This window comes from Parus major, chromosome 3 (genome assembly GCF_001522545.3).
Source record: "Parus major isolate Abel chromosome 3, Parus_major1.1, whole genome shotgun sequence".
NCBI lineage: Eukaryota > Metazoa > Chordata > Aves > Passeriformes > Paridae > Parus > Parus major.
This window is the reverse complement of record NC_031770.1, coordinates 60,232,191-60,252,174: the sequence shown is the minus strand read 5'-3', so window position 1 is coordinate 60,252,174 and position 19,984 is coordinate 60,232,191. Positions and strand designations below refer to the sequence as shown.

At 37.1% G+C, this 19,984-nt stretch overlaps 1 protein-coding gene across 14 annotated transcripts in view; it reads right to left on the bottom strand.

The window, feature by feature from the left end:
• The window catches only part of PTPRK (protein tyrosine phosphatase receptor type K), a 382,222-nt gene that overhangs the window by 196,596 nt on the left and 165,642 nt on the right, over positions 1 to 19,984 (bottom strand). For all 14 annotated transcript variants that reach the window (XM_015622199.2, XM_015622202.2, XM_015622201.2 and 11 more), the window contains exons 4-5: positions 11,600 to 11,681; positions 9,670 to 9,785 (exon numbers count right to left, since the gene is read on the bottom strand). In XM_015622199.2, coding sequence (XP_015477685.1) covers positions 9,670 to 9,785; positions 11,600 to 11,681 — 198 coding nt within the window. The remainder of the gene's footprint in view (positions 1 to 9,669; positions 9,786 to 11,599; positions 11,682 to 19,984) is intronic.

The following is a 19,984-nucleotide window of genomic DNA, read 5'->3' as shown; positions in this document are numbered from 1 at the left end:
AAACCCTTCCTGAAAACACACTCCCTGCCCATATATTATCATCACCAAATGGATCAGCTTGTGGTCGGAATCACTGCACCGCCACTGGGAGCAGAGCAGAGGGCAAGTTATATGTGGTAAGCAGGGCACAGGTCTGGAGTTTGTCTGAGCAACCCAGTCCCCAAAGCTGCAATCACAACTTCACCAGCAGCACAAGGGCTGGAAGAATGCCCCCAGCAGCCCAGGGATTCAAACCTCTGCTGCCTTGAGGAAAGGGACATTTGTAAAGAACACGTTCCAAAACATTCCTGGGTTTATTCATTATGTCAAGGGAGAAATGTCTCTTTTTGATGGGGGGGGGAAAGAAAGAGGATTGACTATGGATAGTTTGAATGGCAGCAATAATGCACAATCTCTGTCAGATCATGTTAAAAAAACAAAAAGAAAGGGAGTAAAAAACACAAATAGCTATAGTGTTTAAATTTTACTTTATATGTACCTGTCTTTCAGTTTTCCACAGACATACAAATTCTTTTAGCACATTTATGACACAATTTCCAAATGGAGAAAAAACAAAAAACATTTCTAAATTATTGTCCAATAATAATAGTAATAATAATTATAATAATTAGAATAATAATAGTAATAGTAGTAGTAATAATAATAATTTTATTTTACATAAATCCATCAATATATTTTTAGCACTTTTAAATATATTAACAGGCTAGGAACATAATAAAATATTATATATTTATTGTGAGAAATTATGAATAAAATTTTCTTATTACCCCACAAAAATTTAACTCTTGAACAAAGTGGGATTATTTTTTAAATTTTAGTTATAAGTACAAAATTTAGACTGAGAATTTTTTTTTTTCAAGCAGATAATGAATTAGAAATATAGCCTTAATTATATGCCTAAATAGTCCTATCTTCTTAGCATAAAAGCAGGTGAGCTAGTAATTTTGTTTGTTTGATTGACCATTAAGGGGAAGCATGAAACTTTTTTTAAGTAGGAAATTAGTTGGACTTGCTTTAACTTTCTGATCTCCTACATGCACAGCAAACCAGAATAAGATTCTACTTTCCAATGAACTGTGCACTCATTTATTAGCAAGAAAAGCTGCACAGCTTTTCCCATACAAACATACACTGAAGATCATGAACAAATGTGACAAGCCAAGCTTTATCCTGCATGCTGCACGGCAGTACAGAAAAATCCACGATTACTTTAAATGTCTTGGTATCATGCATTGCTGCTACTCAAACTTGTCCCCTTGGAAGTAGCTCACATTTCCATCATGCTGCACTGACCCTCCTACTGAAGAAATCAAGGGCTCTGATGAAATAATCTAATTGAGAGCCATCTGGCCCTTTAGAGGTGGCACTTCTAATTTATTTTATTATAATAAAAGCCACAGGAGGCAAACTAGCAAAATTCATATCACCATGTCCCTGGCCATGCCACCACACAAATAAATAAAAGCAACACTCACTTTATATGAGCATTTTAAAGCCTCTTAGTTTGAGCCTAACTGAATACATGTTGAACATTAAAAAAAAAAAAAAAAGTATATTTAAAAAAAAAGATATAGGAGTTTTCAGAAAACTTTGGTTCTTGAATGCAGTGCTTTTGATTGAAAAAAAAATTACAAGCAACAAAAAACGCATAATTCACAAAAGTATGGATTCCAGACACAGTGATTTGAGATCTATACCACCTTGGGCAGTGCACAGTGAACTACAGCATTTATCCTGCAGCATAAAATAAAAAAAATCTGCTTAGTTAGAAGACAATGAAGGAAAAAATTTGCACAAAACCCCACCACTGAGGGCTAACACACCACAAGACAGCTCCTCAAAAATTTCTCAGCAGACGATTTTACCCTTTTCTAAAACACCCAAGCCTACCAGCTGCTCTTATTCTTCTGTAATTCATTAAGAATTACAAGAAACATCACCTTCATTTCAGGCATCTCATTCACTGGGTCCTTCAGCCACTGGCTGACTGAGAAGTGACTATAAGGGCTACACAGAAGGACCAATCTTCCACTGCAGCTGCTCTGCCTGTAAAGCACAAAATGGCAGGAGGGGAAGGAGCCACCACTGAGGCCACATTCAGGAGCACAGACCCCAGCACCAGATGCTCCAGCCACCACAGGACCCCAGGGAAAGCCTACAGGGAGGGCAGCTCCAAAGGCTGCTGTGCAAACTAAATGACTGCTAGCTATGCAGACCAGAGGACTTAGCTAACTGGGGCAGAATTAAATTAAGACCAGGAGGATTACAGTATTTCATGTTGTTGAAACCTAGGATGACCGGGCATCTAGGGGAAAGTGCCATGTTTATCCATGAAGCTGATAAATTGAGGCAGGAGAGACAGAGAATGGTTCATTCAGGGTTAAATGACATAGATAGCATCAAAGGTGAATAGAGGGGGGAAAAAAAACAGGGAAAAAAAAAAAAAACAACTTTGTGAAACAAACAAGTTATGAATACTGTAATTTTCATGGGTTGAATGTTCATTATTATCATGTCTGAGTCAGGACTGTGATACAGAACAAACTACAAGTGAAATAATTTACAAGAAGCCTAACAGATCACTTCAAGGAAGCTTTTCATATAACTTTGAAACTAAGGTTTGGAAAATCAGAATGTCTATCACAGACCATAAATATGATGTGCTGAAAGTGAAGGTAGAATAGACAAGTCATTGCAAAAGAGTCCTTTATGCCCACCTATACTGTGTCTTCCTTCCAAAAACACCCTTTCTGTAAGTAAAAGCAAGCAGTATGAAACAAATGAGGAAAGTGAAGTTTCTGTGCAAGCCTCAAGCACAACAACAAAAAAAACTTATATCCTGCTTAGCCACTGTCAGTAATCAAGATAAAGGTAAGATGATGTAGACTTGAGCAGGATTTTACTGGCTGAGGAAAGGTTTGGCACAAACAGCCCAGTTTGCTGTGCAAATTAGTACTTGCTTTAGGCAGATGATACTGATAATCCAAAAAAGTCTTCTGCCTCCCCAGAGGCTCACCCACTGCCACCCAGGGAGAAGAGTGAAACCAGAGCCATAGGCCTTCTCTCTTCCCACAGCCTCCACACAGCATCACTCCTCCTTAGGGCAAGCAGGGCTGACTGACTTATTTCAGTTCAAAACCAAAAAGCATCAAACTTGACAGTTGACCAAAACCAAAAAGGTGGTCAAAACTCTTCATCACAGTTCCATAGCTGAAACCCTGCAGATGCTAGCAAGGCATCTTCTCTGAACTTTCTCTTGGCAGCACTGAATAAAAAAAGCAAAATAACAAAGCTTTTCTGAAATTCAGTATAAGCTCTCCTTAACTTTCAGGGATCATAAAATTTGTGCAAACCAAAAAAAAGCATTCTTTCAATGTGATGAACATGGTGAATAGGCAGGTGCACTGTAACAGTAAATGTTTTATCATCAAACTGAAGAAAGGGTATCTTAACCAGCTAATTAACTGTATCAAAATGCAGTGGTATCTCAAAAGGCAAAGTTACATTAGAAAGCTCATAGAAAGCAACATACAGACAACATACAAACAACATAAAACAAAGCTAAATTGGACATGACTCTCCTATTAGAAATGCATTTTTTTCTGAGCCCTAAAATGAGCCTCCCAGCATTCACTGTTGCGTTAGCTAAATGGTTTACCCCAAAGGCCCACAGCCCACGTTCCAACCCTCCTGCTGAATACCAATCCATGTCTTCACCTGGGAACAGCAGGAGGAAAGGACTCCTGTTGCATAACTTCTCTCCTTTGAGAGGAAATAGCCCTTCCACAAAGCAAAACAAAATAGTCAATGTTTTGTCCCTCAGCACTTTGCCAGAGGAATGAATTCTTATATAGCCTTTCTAATCTAAATTCCTGGAATACTTTGTTGGTTGTGCACAATGCATCATCACAGGATACCATCTGCATGTACCCAGTCCAAAGACTTATTAAAGAGCGCGTATATGCAGTACCTAGCAAGAAAAATGAATGCTAAATATCACATCCCATTCTGAGGCAATCAGCACCAAAACCCAAGATGCTGGTGAACAGGGCATTGAGGATTATGGCAGTTTCCTCTACAAAGGGAGCGGGATGCAGCCAGTTGTTTGAGCCTGAACAGACGCTCGCTCATCCTCCAGTAACAGTTGGTACCACTGGGAGGTCAGCCCGACTCCATTGTTTTTACAGCAATTTGCATTTTATTTTCCATAATGCTGTTTAATTTCACGTTTTCAATTATTACTCTCAGGCAATTGCTTTAATTATCTGTTATTCCACGAGGAAAGACACTTTCCTCTGGCAGAGAGAAGGGCTGCATCAGACCATATTAACGCTGACGAGTCTTTCCACGGGCGAGTGCGGGGCTGCCGCGCCAGCCTTGGCAGCCCAAGTGGAGGGCGGTTAGCCAGCACCCACAGCTATTGCTGACAGATTGGCCCGCTCGCCACCGCTCAGATGGCAAATCTGCCCAGGATTACAAGGCGCATATTAAACCTTTAAATGCATGCAGCCGGTACCCCTTTGAATTTCAGATTCGCCAAGGCAAATGGTATCACCGCAGACCGTGGCAAAACACATCTGACTGCAAAGCCAGAACAAGCCGCTTTCCCTAATCCAATGCTATGTTAATGCAAAGCTCAGCAATGATGGATGGACTCATTAGTGCTGCAGTTATCGCCATCTGAGCCAGGTGCCAAGACATATGGTTTAACAGATGTTCCAGCAAAGAGCTCTATGCGCCGCACCGTACGAGTGTCCAGCTAAACCGGACATCGATAAGACACTGGAAATCGTATTGGGCTTCTGGGAGCCACAATTGTTCCCAGCTCAGGAAGCCGTTAAACACAGCCCGATTATGCAACAAACCCTATTGCTCTGATATCCCAATTAGATTGGCAAAACAAATGCTGGACAATATTCACACTGCTTTCTGGAGCCTTCGTGTACCCAAATATTATTTAATCTACCCAGTCAATCCATTTCTCTACTGTTTTAGCAAAGAAATGAAACTTTCTTCAAGCAGAACCCATCAAATGAAATAAGCAAACAGAGCCCTCATCCCACTCTTGTATTTTCATGTTTAGAATGCCCTGTGTGCACTGTCTTTCAAAAATTCAAAACACAGCACATATCCATTCTGAGCATAGCCTTACCATGCAGAAGTGACTGCTCTGCAAGCTTATTTACTGACACAATTCCAGTGGAATGCATGACATTTCACAGGGAAATAAATAGAATAAAACAGGGGTTCTTCTTACACTGATTTAGCAAATCAATGTGCACAAAGCGGCAAGGTGCATCAAATGTTAATAAAAGAAAAATTCCTTCTTTAAACGTCTTTTCAAAGAAGGAGAATTCATAGGCTTTAGAAAGGAAGAAAATCAGCAGAAAGTGGGCAAAACCCATGCACACTATATTAATTTCTTTAAGACTACACATACACTTATGTTCACCTCCTACAGGAAAGCATTTTTCAGCGAGAAATTCTTCTAATTCCTAAAGCTCATAAATCAGAGCATACTAAAGTGTAACAGGGGCAAAACCTAGGTTACCACCTTGGGTTTAGGGACTCCTGTCACACAACCCAACTGCTTCAGTGTGGGCAGTAAGACCAAACTACAGCTGTTGGTGTGTGACATATCACAGTCAGGAAAATTTAAGACAAGTTGGAAAATACTGAGAAAATAAGCCCCCCAGCATTACATTCTGAAGGGAATGACAAGTAAAAAAGATACTAAACACTGTGAATGACTGAATGTATTTAAGAAGCAACATCAATGCTGTTTATCATTTAAACAAAAGCTAAGGACTTTGAAAGCTTTTCAGAATTTGCTAATAATTGCAGGTCATAAAGAGAATCCTTCAGCCCATAACTGTAAAAGATTTGATAGCAGAACAGGTTGAAAAGGTGAAGAACAAAAGAATCTGAGCCACATTTCTGCCCTGCTCCCACACCTATTATTCACACTGTCACAAGGTGTGTTTCAGATCATCTTGCTCAACCAGTTAAATCTCTTTATCTGTGCAAATATTTGTTCTGTATTAATGCAGCCTCAACTTTTGAAATCTTCTGTTATCTTTGCTGCTTATCTTTCAATGACAGAGCTTTCACTGTCCCAAACACTGGTCCACTGAGGCTGCAAAATACAGAGGAGGCAGGAAAGGAATATCAAAGGGGACAAGAGACCAGACACAATTCAAAAACAAACAAACAAGAGCAGAATATGCAGCCATGAAAGTCAGGAGAAGTTCGATTCAGTGTTAATCCTCATTTGTCTGAAATGTTTACAGACATACATTTATAGAAAATGGTGTTGATGAAAATACTGTCATTACAGCAGTAAACATGCAAGAAACAGTGTATTGAAATTCTGTGCCTATTTTTGTCCATTTTTATTTTTAGGCACATAAAGCTATGTGCACTTAATTATATATATATTGTGAAATACATAAGCATGGAAATGTACTTGCAGATAGAACATCTAGTATATGATCAGAGCCCAATAATTTAAACAAAATTGAAGTTTACATAGGTCTACAAGGAGACGCACTACCATAATCCCCACTTTTATATCATGTGGTTACAGTCTTTCCCTCTTCCCTGCTTCTAATCAAACATCCTAATCTTTTTCCACCTGCTGGCATTATTTATATGAGTAATTTAGACAAGAATCAAAAAATCCCCAAAAAACAAAAGACCAAGCAAACAAATTTAAAAAAAAACCCAACAAAAGCAAAACAACAAAAAACAGAAAAAAGACAAACAAATCAACAAAACCCAAACCAAAAAACCCACAACAATACGAACATTCCTTCCCAGCCCCCCTCCTCCGCAACAACAAAAATCCAATTGGAGTCAAAATCTCTTTCAGTAAGATCACTTTCCTGAACTGACTTACTGGAGAGCTGCAAAAGCTCCAGATCAGTGCAGAGAGGGATCAAGAGGGTGAAGCTGAGACCGTGGCAGCTCAGACCAAGCCAGGCTGACGCAGCCATGGGACTGTAGGACTTTGAACACAGAACAGGGTGGCTGCTATTTTTTCCACATGTTGCTGAATTTACTTTAATTCTTCTCAAAACGGAAGACCGCAAGAGCCAGGGAACATGGGTAGAGTCTTCAACAAAAGACAACTCTGTGCAACTCTGCCTGCACATATTTACTACTTCAATGCAAATGAAAGCAAATGAATTCTTAGATCACCTCAGATGCAAAAAAGCCTGATGTCCCAGATTGCTTCTGGAACTTTTCCTTATCAGAGAATGTGTTTTAATAGCAAATTCTTTGCTGTTTTTTTCCCTTTTTTTTTTTTTTTCCTCCTCAAGGAAATAGTTTCTCTCTTTCAATAAGGACATAACCAAAAGCTATTTTCTCTAAAACTATGTGCTTGGCAACTCTCTCCTTCCCCACCATCATCCACTTATTTTTCATTTTTGCACTTTGTCTCTTTTTTTTTATAATGGTCTTTCTTGTTATGAGAAAAATACATTCCTGGAATGTTTCAGCTCAAGGCTCTCAAAAACAATTACTTAGGCATTCGATTTGATCTGCCAGTTCTTCCTTTCAGGCTACTCGGGCTTTATGAATCTTGAGTTTGGTCAAAGGTTAAAGCGAACCTTTTCCAAGTTACACTCCAGTGTTTCATGGGTCCCGTACATACCCACTCCAGTTTTTAAGGATAAGGAGTAAATTCACTATTAGCTATGCACAGCAACAGTAACAAGAGTGCAATCTAAGGAAAATTATCCATATAGGGATGGTTACTGATTCATACATATTGTGCAAACCGGATTGTGATGTGGAACAATGAGTGAAAAAAAAACACCCTTAAATTGGTGAAAATTCAGTATTGTTTACAGGAGAAAAGAAAGAAAACAGAAGCTCAAGTATCAAGGTATCTTCAAGAGTATCAGGGCACTTTGCAGGCCCAGGCAAGCAGAGTTATAACCTCTGAAGTACTTCATCTATCACACTGTGAGAAATTATCACATCTGTGATCCACATACACACACACACACAAAGAAATAAACTACCCATGAAGCATATGGAGGGACAAAACATATGTTTTCTGAGTTGCTCTGGCTGCTAGCTGGGCTTCTCCGGGGAGTGAAAGTTAGAAAGGATAATCTGTCAGAGTTATCCGACTCCAAGGAGTGAGTGATAGGGAAGATTTCCAGCTGGCTGTCTCTACTGGGTCTTTCTGACCCACAATCAACTGAAAGTGCCGCTTCACAGGTTTGCTGGAATACTCCTCATGCTATTGTCTTACCATGGCTATAGCAAAACCCAGGCCAGTTTCATTTTTTGTGCTTTGTGTGCTCTGTTTGGCAAGTCTCTAAAATCAAGCTGCTTTTTCTGAATGAATGCATTACATGTTTACTCAATTTAAACAAATTACTGCTTAAAGACCTGGAATACAAATCATTCCTACTGCTGTGATACCTTCTCACTAAAAGTAATGCAGTTACTGCTTGTGTTCCTTTTTGATGTTGCAGCATGTTTGTCTAATAATACATTTTACCTATCTGATTTTTTAATCATCTTTTTAAAAAAAATCTCTAAAATTTCAAGCTTATCACATGCCTACATGCAACAGTTAGCCAAGATTTTTCAGCTCCACTATTAAAACAGAAAGCAGGCTGAAATAACTGATTATATACTTCACTTCAAAATACATTTAACCAAAAATACATATTTTAAAGTACTGACTATAGACAATTTAAAAGTACATTTCCCAAAAATTACATAGGTTTTGGTTCTGAAAATAAACAGAAATACACATTATAAAAAACCAAAGTTTTAGAGGACATGATTAGAAACCATTCTAAAGGAATGTTGGTGCTTAAGGTTTACATATAAACTAAATAATGCACATAAGTTGTATATGTACCACTAAAGTGTTTCTTTTAATCCTTTTTGAGAGGCAAAATTTAATTTTTTTAAGAGCAACTGGAAACTTTCCCATTGTTTTACTCAACCAGTGGTCTTAAATGTAAGTACCCCATCACCATAATACAGAGGAGACTGGGTATTTTGGAGGGATGGTGGTGTTAATTTATTTTTTTTTTTCTTCCTTCAGAGTTAGAAGGGTTTTATTCTGGTTATAGTCTTAAATTCTGACATATATACTATTCACAATTACACATGGGTAAAAGTTAAAGTTCCTCCTATTATGGAGACAGATAAAAAGGATATGTAGCAGTCCTTTTAGGTTTTTCCAATTAATATGCTACTGAGTAAAACTGATATGCACACAGAAGTACAGCCACATCCCTCCAGCCACCTGCTTGGACAAGTAATTTATGTGATTTAAAAGTTCTCAAAATTCATGACAGCTGTGTTACATCTGTGTATTACTAGATCCCAAATGCCAATTATCTGCATTTAATAATAATAAATTTTGAAACAGAGGAGCTGACTTACAATGGGACAAGGCACACAATGCTTTTAAGGGCCAATCTTATCCCAGCATCTACACCAGTTCTTATTTTTAATCCAAGCTTTACAACATTGCAAAACTGATTACAAGTTTCTCCATTGAATCCACATAAAATTCCATTTAAACTACATATTTTACATGCAGAAGAATAAAAGTCTTTGAATTTTAAACATTTATTCTCCAAGAAAGCAGCTTGTCCTCTAGTCAAATAGACTTGCATGAGTTAGCCTTACCTGGAGCCATAACTTGTTATTCACTGCATCTCTCCCTGTAGCAATGCACTGAAATGTAGCATTCTGCCCTGCATTGACCTCTACATCCCCCAGCCTCAAAAAATGTGGAGATTTATCTGTAGAGGAGGAAAACAAAAATTACAAATAAAAGTCATTACGAAAAAATAAAGGTACCAGAAACATTATTATATCCCTCAACCTCCATGCTTTAGCAATCTTTGGCTAAGAAAGAAACAGAAGAGAGAAAATTATTTGTCTCGTCTGCATTCAAGGAATGCTTTTGCTCCTTTCCCTTCTCCTCTGGTGATTCTACTAACTTTAAGTTATACATGTGTTATAATAAATTCTTGTTAAAACAGAAGCCAAAAGAAGATTAGATGCCAAAATGTCAGCAGCAATGGACAAGAATCATCCCAAAGACTTTTGACTGTATGGAATCCATCATACTGAGAAAAACCCAATTTGCAGCATACTGTTCAAGCAAATAGATACTTTTCATGTTATTTGCAATGCAACTCAGAGCTCTTGTTTTGGAAAACAAAATCATTTGTGTCACTGAATACAGTATTTCAGGAACTGGTAAATCTATTCCCCACACTGAGAAAGGATGTAGGAAGTCTCAGCGGCACAACCACCTGAAGGATTTACCAGACCTACAAAAGCCAACAGAAACTTTTGAGGAATGGGCACATTACACAGCTCACCCACCCTTTTCTCAAGAACAACTAAGGAAAAGAGTAGCTGAACTGTTCTTTCTTTGTGCTTACTAAAAAAACATGACGCACAGGAAAAAACATTAAATTGGAACAAACAGGGTTTAAACATCAGTAACAAAAAGAGCTTGTCTGAATACCATAACATACTGATAATGTGCTAGGATGACTGTACCCAAGTGCCTTTTGTTTTGGCACTTCAAAACAAAACACAAAGAAGAGGAAGAAAATAAATATGAAAGCCAGGCACTGAATCCAAGCAGAGCTTTGCTGAGTACAGACATCAGATAGCTGGGCTGACTGAAACATTAAAAAGGTAACTCACTCAAATACCCTTTAAGCTTGGTAGCTACTGAGAGCTACAGTTTAAAAGGGTTTGAGGTAGAAGAAAACAAGATGTGAGGTTGCCACTGGAACTTTATTATTTGGCATCATTGTGCAAAGTTGGAGAATGATGTTGTTATGCCCTGGTCATTTCAGAAAGCAATTAAATTATCAGCCATGTACATTAAAATGAAATCATATTTTACAAAGGGTGTGTCTAGGGGAAGATGAGAAGAGTTAAACAGAAACAAATTGCAAAAAAATTTGATAACAAGTGCCAGAAATGCATAGCAACAATTTCTTCCTCACAACCTTTTATTAGTAGAATATTTTCATTGTCACAACTTGTGTTTGCATATGTGCAATTATTCCCCAGGATTAGCAGGGAAAATGCCTGAAGTCTGTCCACAAAATAACAAACTAAATGCAATCCCTCAGTTGTTCAATAGCCAGAAGCCTTTCTTTTTTTCTTGTTTGTTTTTTTTAATCTATTTTATCTGTTTAGAAAGAAAAACAAAAAGAGAAAAAAGAAAAGGGGTAAAAAATCTGATAAACCTCCTACAAGCATCTGCCAATTCAGTTGTTTTTAATCAGTGAGTATATACATTAACATTAAAACCCATTTTGATTATGCACACCAACTGCATATGACTAAAAAGACACACTGAAGAATGCCCATTTTTTTATCCCTGTATAATTTACTTCTGGCAGAAAAAGATTTCACCCAGGTAAATCACTATTGCAATCACATTTCTTCCTGGAAGCTGCAACAAAAATACTATTGAAAGAACAAAGAATATCAGTGATCAAGTGATGAAAACTGAGCAGTCCACAGCAATATCAAATATGTCCTGAAAAGACAGAGAAAAATGCAGCTCTTAATCATTACTTACCACAAGGGTAACTCAGGACCTGGATGTCATCAATGGCAATGTAGCCATTTCTTCCATCTGAGACTTCAGCTTCAAATATTACCTGTCAAAATGAAAGAAAAAATGTTTACTACACTCATTTCTACAGAATTCCCCCGGTGGCAAGCGTGTAGATATAAGGCACATTGCCTTTTTCATTTAGTTGAAGTTCCTACAAGGTTTGACAACTGAATGGAATATTTATTACTCAATGTGGTACAGTTCCATACCATTCATATACATGGCTTGCTTTGGATTTTCTGTTCATAGCACACCAGAAAAAACATGTTTAACTACATACTGCTTTAGCTCAGCTAAATGTGCAGACATGATTCAATTCTGAAAAAATGCCATTACCCTCAGACAGGTTAGGCATCACAGCACACAAGTGATCAACCAGTTTTAACAAAATTTGTATTTTTCCTGGAGGTCACAATATAGTCTCCTGTGACCTTCTACAGCACATTTGCACAGGAAAACACAGAAATAGTGCTGCACTCCCCAGTGGTGACAAAATGAACAGCTGTAGTATGAGATTTATGCAGTTGTCATTCACTTCCTTCTTCCTTCTCGCAAAGCAATGAGGAAATTCCTATGCATGAAGGAAAAGAAGAGACTGTCTTCACATCCAGTTTCTTATCCCACCCCAAACGGGGAGGTAACAATGAAGAATTGCTTGGTGGTGGTTCAGAGAGCTCCTGAAATTGTGCTTTGACTGCAGAAAGAGAATGCCTGTGGGGAATGTGTATTTTGATAGCATTGGACACGATCCTTCTTCCAGTTTCTCCAGGCATTATTGCTACAACTGCACTTCTAGCCAATTTCTTTTTTTCTCCTTCTAATTTTCTTTGCACTCAAGTGGAATTTAGTTACAAAATCCACTTCATTCTCTGCCTCTTCCTCCTGCCTTGGCCAACAACAGTGTGGTAGAAATTATTTCAATGTCTGGGAGTCTTACTTTCAAAGTGTGCCTTGTCTGTTGACGTTTCTGACCAGAGCACTGTTTGACAATGTCTACCACTCTTCAGGCATTTTCAGAGAGATGGCACTTGTTCCCAGTAGTGAACATCAATATAGATATCTTTAATTCTTTAATAATTTGGATTATCATCTTTTTTATTTGATTGGTTGCATGGTATGGAAGAAAACTCAGTAAAAAATAAACATTATCTTTAAAATCTTTCTGACAGACTGGCTTCTTTACAACACAATACAGTTCTATAACATACACAAATTCTGAAAGCATGTTGTTTCTCAAAGTCTAGTTAAGAAATTTGAGCACCAGCACTAAGAACTGAACTAAATTTGCACCTCACTTTAACTGGGTTATTATGAATTCACTTGGAAATAACTTTGATTCTCAGGAAAGCTCTGCCTATACAAGTGTGTCTTCTCCTGTGTGTTGATCCCTTCTTAAACTGGGAGTCAGAGGAGAAAAAGCTAGTTTGCTTGGGATACCACTGGGAATTAATTTATTTCAGTTTTTTTTTCTACCTCTCCCAGATTAATTCTAGTAATCTGCACCCAGCAGGAGTAGGAAGTTATCAGAAAAGGAGAAATCCACAGGAAATAGAAAGATAAAGACATGGAGATGCATGAGAAGAAGAAAAATAACAACAAAAACCACAGTAAACATGGAGAAACATGGAAAGGTAAGAAGTCTGTGAAACGTTATAAGGGACAAGATTTACAAGGTATGTAAAAGAAAAATACAGTGATTAAAAAGACAGATATTAGAGAGCTCAGATTTCATTCATATATATATTAATATATATATATATATAAAATCACTTTTTGTATCCATAATTGATACAAATACACCTATGAAACATTCATAATTATAGATACAATATAGCAAAAAAAGCATCTCAGTTTAAAAGATTACTATTAGCCTTTAATTTGATAAAATCTGCTCACATTTAAAATAGGAAATGGAAAAAGGGAATTGCACACAGAGGTGAAAACAGCAGTTCAAAATGCTGACAAGTCACACAAGAACCTGAGGTGGTTCTTTTCCTCAAATACACAAACTACTTGAGAAAAAACAGGTTGTTGAGCCATTGCTTTCACCAGGCTTATCCTAATAAGACACAAGTCCTTGGGAGTGAATCCTGCACTTCATCTGCACTGCTGTTCAGTTTACAGTCCCAGGAAAAATGGCTTCAACACTTTCATTTTAGCTGAAAAATAATTCAGATTATCACTCTAGCCAGAACACATTAGTTGTCTGTGCAACCATAAATGCCCTTCCAATCATTACAATTTAATTGCATGCCCATATAGTACACCTCTGAGAGATGGGCACTTTCTTTAAAGGAGAGAAGAGAGAAACTGTTTCCAGGGTTTGAACTGGGCTGGCACAGAGCAGGGTTATGGAGACACCAATCCTATCTCTTTTGTACCAGAACAGACACAACGAATGAGAATGGGAAATGCTGAATATTTCAGTTAATTAAAACGCTACTCAAGGGAATCAGACTTGATCCCAGAATTTTCTACACAGTTCCAAGATGATACACAAATAAAAAGTTGTTTACTTCTCCAAATAAAATTGCATATCTTTGTTTATGAAGTATCTGCATTCACAAACAAATGAAGATCCAGTGCCAGAACTCCCTGAACTGGATGCACTCCTACATATTTAGCCATTCCTAATGTATTTATTGTACATATACTGGGCCATTTTCGCCCTAAAACCATGCAAGCTTTTAGTGAACACAGTGTCATTTGGAAAAATCCATGGGTTTACTATTGACAGCCTTAAGAGACATTTCCATTTGTATGGTTTATACCAGACTTCCTTTAATGACCCAAATCAGTGACAAATTGATCCCAGTCAGCCTTTTATATTATTCGCAACTTTGTAAACCTCTAGTATATATCCCAAATGTAAATGTAAAAGTAATTTTGTCTCAAATTTGAAAAGTCCCAGATTGTTCAGCCAATCTCATATAAAAGCCATTCCCTTTTCTTTGATTATGTTCATCCTTCTCTCTAAAGCTCTCTCTAACAGCACTATATTCTTTGAAGATAACGAGAGCAGAGCTGGCACACAGTAATCAAAATATGGGTGAGTCATAATTTATTCAACAGCTTAATACCATTACCTAATTTATACTGAACTTCTTTAACCATTTTAACACTTCATTTGCTTCTTTTGACCATCACAGGGCTCTATGCTGATGTTTTTATGAACCCCATGGTTTTGCTGCAGAGTGGCAATGGCAAGCTTCAGCTGAGTCCATAATTCTGTGTATGAAATTTAGATTTTATGGAGTATGCATTTTTTTATATCTCACCATCAACACTAAAATGTGACTGTCATTTTATTTCTCAGTCACTCACTGTTATTGAGTCCTTCTACAGGACCTGATAATTACATACTGTTCTTGCAATTCCAATGTAGCTTTTAGCTACAAACTTCTGTGTTTGCACTGTATTTTGGCACCCACTCTGGTCCCATATGAACATGATGAAACAATTCTGTATCTAAAGAAGTATCTCATAGAATGGCAGCTTAGCTTCACTGTAAGTTTGTGCAGAGGGACATTTGGAAATCTAACTAGATTCTGTCAATCACATCACTCCTACCTATATACTTGTCAACCTGTAAATGGCTCCAAGGTGAAAATTAGGTGTATGATGAGAAAAAAATAAAATTAAAAAAAAATTTAAAAAATATTTTAAAAAGGAGTTCTTTTTGTTTAGGCATTGGAAAATAACACATACCTTTTCATATCCCAGCTCTAAATCCAGAAGATGACAATCGCTATTTATTTTATTCCAGAAATAAACATTTTGACCAATTTAAATACTTAACAGTGTTTCAATGCAATGGAAAAAGTAGTAATTATTACAGCAGAGACTCCTACAGGCATTTAGTTATTGAAGTTCAATGCTTATGAAATACTTAAACCTCCACATTGCTTTACAGCCCTAACAATGCATCCTGTAATCATCACAATGGCTAAGCCTGCACTGGCAGGAATATAAGAAATGTACTTCTTAAGGACTGGCCTCACTGAATTTTTAACTCTTGTCAGGATCCAAAAGTTTAGGTATCATCATCATCATCATTACCTCATTTGAGGCACTGATCCAAATAAGCACTCCCAAAGCATACCTAGTAAATTAAGCACAAAATGCAGCCAGGAAAGAGGGAAAACAGTTCTGTGGCCCAAAGCCTACCCTTAGGAATACAATTCTTCTTAGGTTTTGTAAAAGCTGGTTTCTTGTAAGCAATGCACCACCAGCACCAAGAATGGTGTTTTCAGGACTTCAGACCTTCCTCGTCCTTTCTCCACTTGATTACTTCTGACCAGTCATGTAGTGAAAGAGGCACAATCTCCCAGTTTTCACAGCAGTCTGGGCACACCATCATATATAGAAAGCAATGCCTCAGTTAGACAGCAGTGAGCATTAAAAGGTTTAGTTACAACAGAAATGTAGTGTTTCATTGACAATTTTTTCCTGCTAGGCTCTAATACATATAATTAGAGAGAGGCAAAGAAGAACTGGAGATGAAAATATTAAAAAGTTTTTAAAAGGAAAAACTTAGATACTGTAATTTCCAGAAATCACTCAATGTACAACACATTTCTATTCAGGTATAGTAGGGCTTCTACTAGCTGGGTTATCTGAAATCAAACTTGTACATGGATGAATTCCAGTGCTTGGTGGAAAGGTGTGCTAAGGAGCTGTATGAAGACAGAAGTTATCATGTCTGTCATAAACCACAGTAAAACCACAGTACAACACAAAAACCACCCAAAAAACACTGAAAAGCAAACTACAAAAAAAAAAAACCACAAAAACAACGGAAAAAACAACCCAACCAGACTTCAATCCAAAAGAAGCAGTGAAGTTATATCGAGTAACTTCACTAAATGCATTATATTAACCTCACCAGATAAAAAAGTTCAGTCTTTCATAAGAATAGAAAAAGCAAACTTAAAAGTTTTTTTCCTTCTTCAAACATACCTCTTTCATTCATTAATTTTCAGTTTTGTAACAGCACAATAGGGTATTCCAGATATACTCAAACCTAGTACTTGCAATAGAATTGATAAAGGTTAAATGGTACATAGAAGAGAGTTTGTTTTGCAGTAAAATAATTCTCTGCAGATGAAATATCATGCAGAGCAAGACCAATTATATATAAAACAGTAACAAATTCTATTCACTGACAAGTTTTTAGCCCTATTCAATGCTTTCACAGTGTTAAAGGCATTTTAAAACACTGAATCAAGGGTTTTAATTACCAGGAAACTAAAAATTAATATAAACATGAAAACAATGTCATGTTACAAAAGAAACACTTAATGGAAGCCAGCTGAAAGGGACAGCTAAAGAAATTTTATCTAACATATAAAAATTTTGTTGACATAATATAAAGAATTTCCCCTGTGAAAGTTACAGACAATTTTGCTGAACTAATTTAGAAATCATGAAAACATAATTAATTCCACTTGAATGCTCAAGTAATGCTGTGAGGCAGCCTTTGCAGCTGACACGACCCAAGAGAACTTCAGCACAGCAAATCAAACTCTCGGGTGAAAACTCTGGAATCTCAAGTCTGCCAGGGTGGCTAACACCCTATTACCCCTTTTTTCCTCAAGAAAGAAGGTAAATCACTATTTACACACCTCCTGACATTGGAAACCAAAGAAGTTAAGGCTGTCTTCTCACGGGTATCTGTTTGAACTAGTCATCCCAGATTCTCTGACCATCTCAGAGTCGCCTACTTGGAATACCTACATTCACAACTTCTCTCATGCCTAAAGTTACATTTAAGCTTCACTTTACATTGGGAAATCTGTACTCCAAGACTGATCTCAGTTCGTGCTCTCTGGTGAAGAATCACACACAAAAAACATGACTTCAAAGGGTCCTAAAGGGTGATCTTTTAGGCAATTTATTAGTGGTAGGTGACCTAGCTACCTATTCAATTCCTGAGGAAAAATAATAATAATAAAAAAACAACAAACAAACAAACAAAAACCCAAACCAAACAAAACACAAAGCCACACCACAAGTGTAAAATCATCTCTTTGCATGAAAGCAAGAACTGTAGGTGAGGTATTGTTGGGCTAAACAATTCAAACAGGACGAGAGTTAATAACAATATTTTACCTCCACAAACAAGAAACAAGTTCTGGCAAAGCAGATAATTAATATGAAGCATAATGAGCCTTCAAAAGGACCTGTATGACAATTGTCTAGTGGCAGGAAAAGCTAAAAATTAGAATCGATGACCCTGGACACCACTGTGTTAGTAACAAACACCAGAAAGAAAAGAATTCACATCTCTGCATTTATCTTTGCTTACTTCTTTCAAGTTGCTTATGCCAAATGTTTCTAGACTCCTGCCTAGAAAATGTCTGCTGAAGCACTACACACAGATGAGTTACAGCTACTCTGGCTTTAGAACAGTAGTAGTTTATCATGTGGGAATACTTACAGTTTTGTAAAATCCCACCCTGCTCTTGACTGATTGAAGAACTTGAAGAAGAAACATCCTTACATAGCCCGTAAACACCAGATCATTAAAAAACCAAAACATTTGTTTAAGGCTGAAAGCTCTTAAATGATTGAGATTTTAAAATAACAGTAACACCATGTACAAAGATATGACTCTTAACCATGGGCAACAAAACATTGATGGCACTTTAAATCATGACATTTAAAGGTTAAAATTGGGAAAGTAACTGTAAGAGACAAGTTAAGAATACATATGAAATACTCAATGATTTGCTAATTTTTGCAATAGACTAAAACCTTAAGGAAACTCTTCCCAGTAGCACAGAAGCAGTCCTTTGGAACATGGGTAGCTACCAGAAAATGCAACAATACAAGCCTGGCATAATGCCACTTCAAACTTAGAGAGAGGTCAGTCCTTTTTAACATTCAATGACCTTTGGGAATTTCCTATCATGTGGAAAAATTTTAAGCAGGACCTTATAATCCACAGAGGTGCCTTTCAACTTTGACCATTCTGATTTTCTGAAACTGCTCTCCCACAAAATAGTTTTATTTCACTTGTATTAAACAGAAAGGCTTAAATTCACTTTTGACTGTCTATCTTCCAGACACTCCTATGGGTTGGATTGAATATAATCCTTTTCTCTTTGGAAAGTGTTAATTGAAAATTTTCATGTATGCATCTTACAATTTTTATTATTTACTACATGTATTCTGCCAGAATGCTGGCTACCAACTTACACCTGCCTGTTTTATGAGGAGTCCTATGAATCATGTGGGGGATGATGGAAGAACTACTGGTATAAGTCACCTGGAATGGTTTGCTATCCCCTTCCACTAATAACCTAGTAAAAATATAATATCATCCATCAACAAAGTTTTGAGCTATAAAAACTTACAGCTCAAATGAAATGAATTGTATAAAAACGATTGTCTCCAGCAATCATTTTTAGCCATGAAAAATGTTATCTATCCACAGCCACAGAGAAGCAGAGACACATTCAAGGGACAACACAATGTATTTCCAACAGTCTTGCCCTGTTCTCCACAGTTGTAGGGTGAGCTCACAGATACTTCATTGCCAAATGCTGACATCTGAATAAGTAAGTTTTTTTTAATTACCCAAAGCCCAAAACCTATCGTGTTAATTCCCATATTTCCATGTGAGAATCCAAGCCTAAATGATCATGCTGCCCTGGACTGTGGAGCTGACTCAGAGTAAATACAAAATTGTCTTGTATGCTTTTTTTTATTTTTTTTTTTTCAATCTCAAAGCTTTTTCTGTGTTTTGGTTTAATGAATCAAAAGTTTAAGAGAGCAGTCCTTACTTTCTTCTTAGTGATGACAGTTTATCAGCAGTAACTACAGAACCAGCAAATCCATATATTTATCACTGATAATCACAGGGCCCTAATTTACAGGTAAAACAATTGCATGGAAAAGGCAACGCAAGCAAGTTCTCCAGAAGCACATTACAGAAAAGAAATCAAGTATAAAATGGCTTTTGTCACAGTGAAGCAATGGAATGCAAGCTAAACTTTGTTAACCATTAATTTATTGCTCCACAGTGGCTTTGAACAAATCAGTTTGACAGGCTGCACCTTTACTTTAGTGTAAGCAGCACAATTTCCACATTGAGTTAGAATAGAAGAACAACCCCAAGCCCTAAGCCATGCCTAATAACTGACTCAACTCCTTTATTTTTTATTCCTGCTACAACTGAAAGATATTAATTACTCATGGTTGGTAAAGTGACAGCAAAGCCTCCCAAATTCGTATTTGTGGATGAAAATGCAAAAGAGTCAGGTGGTTCTCAAGAGCATGATACATTGAAAATGAGACCCTGAAGAAGAAAGAGCTTAAAGGTTTGCTTCTGTCTTCAAAAAC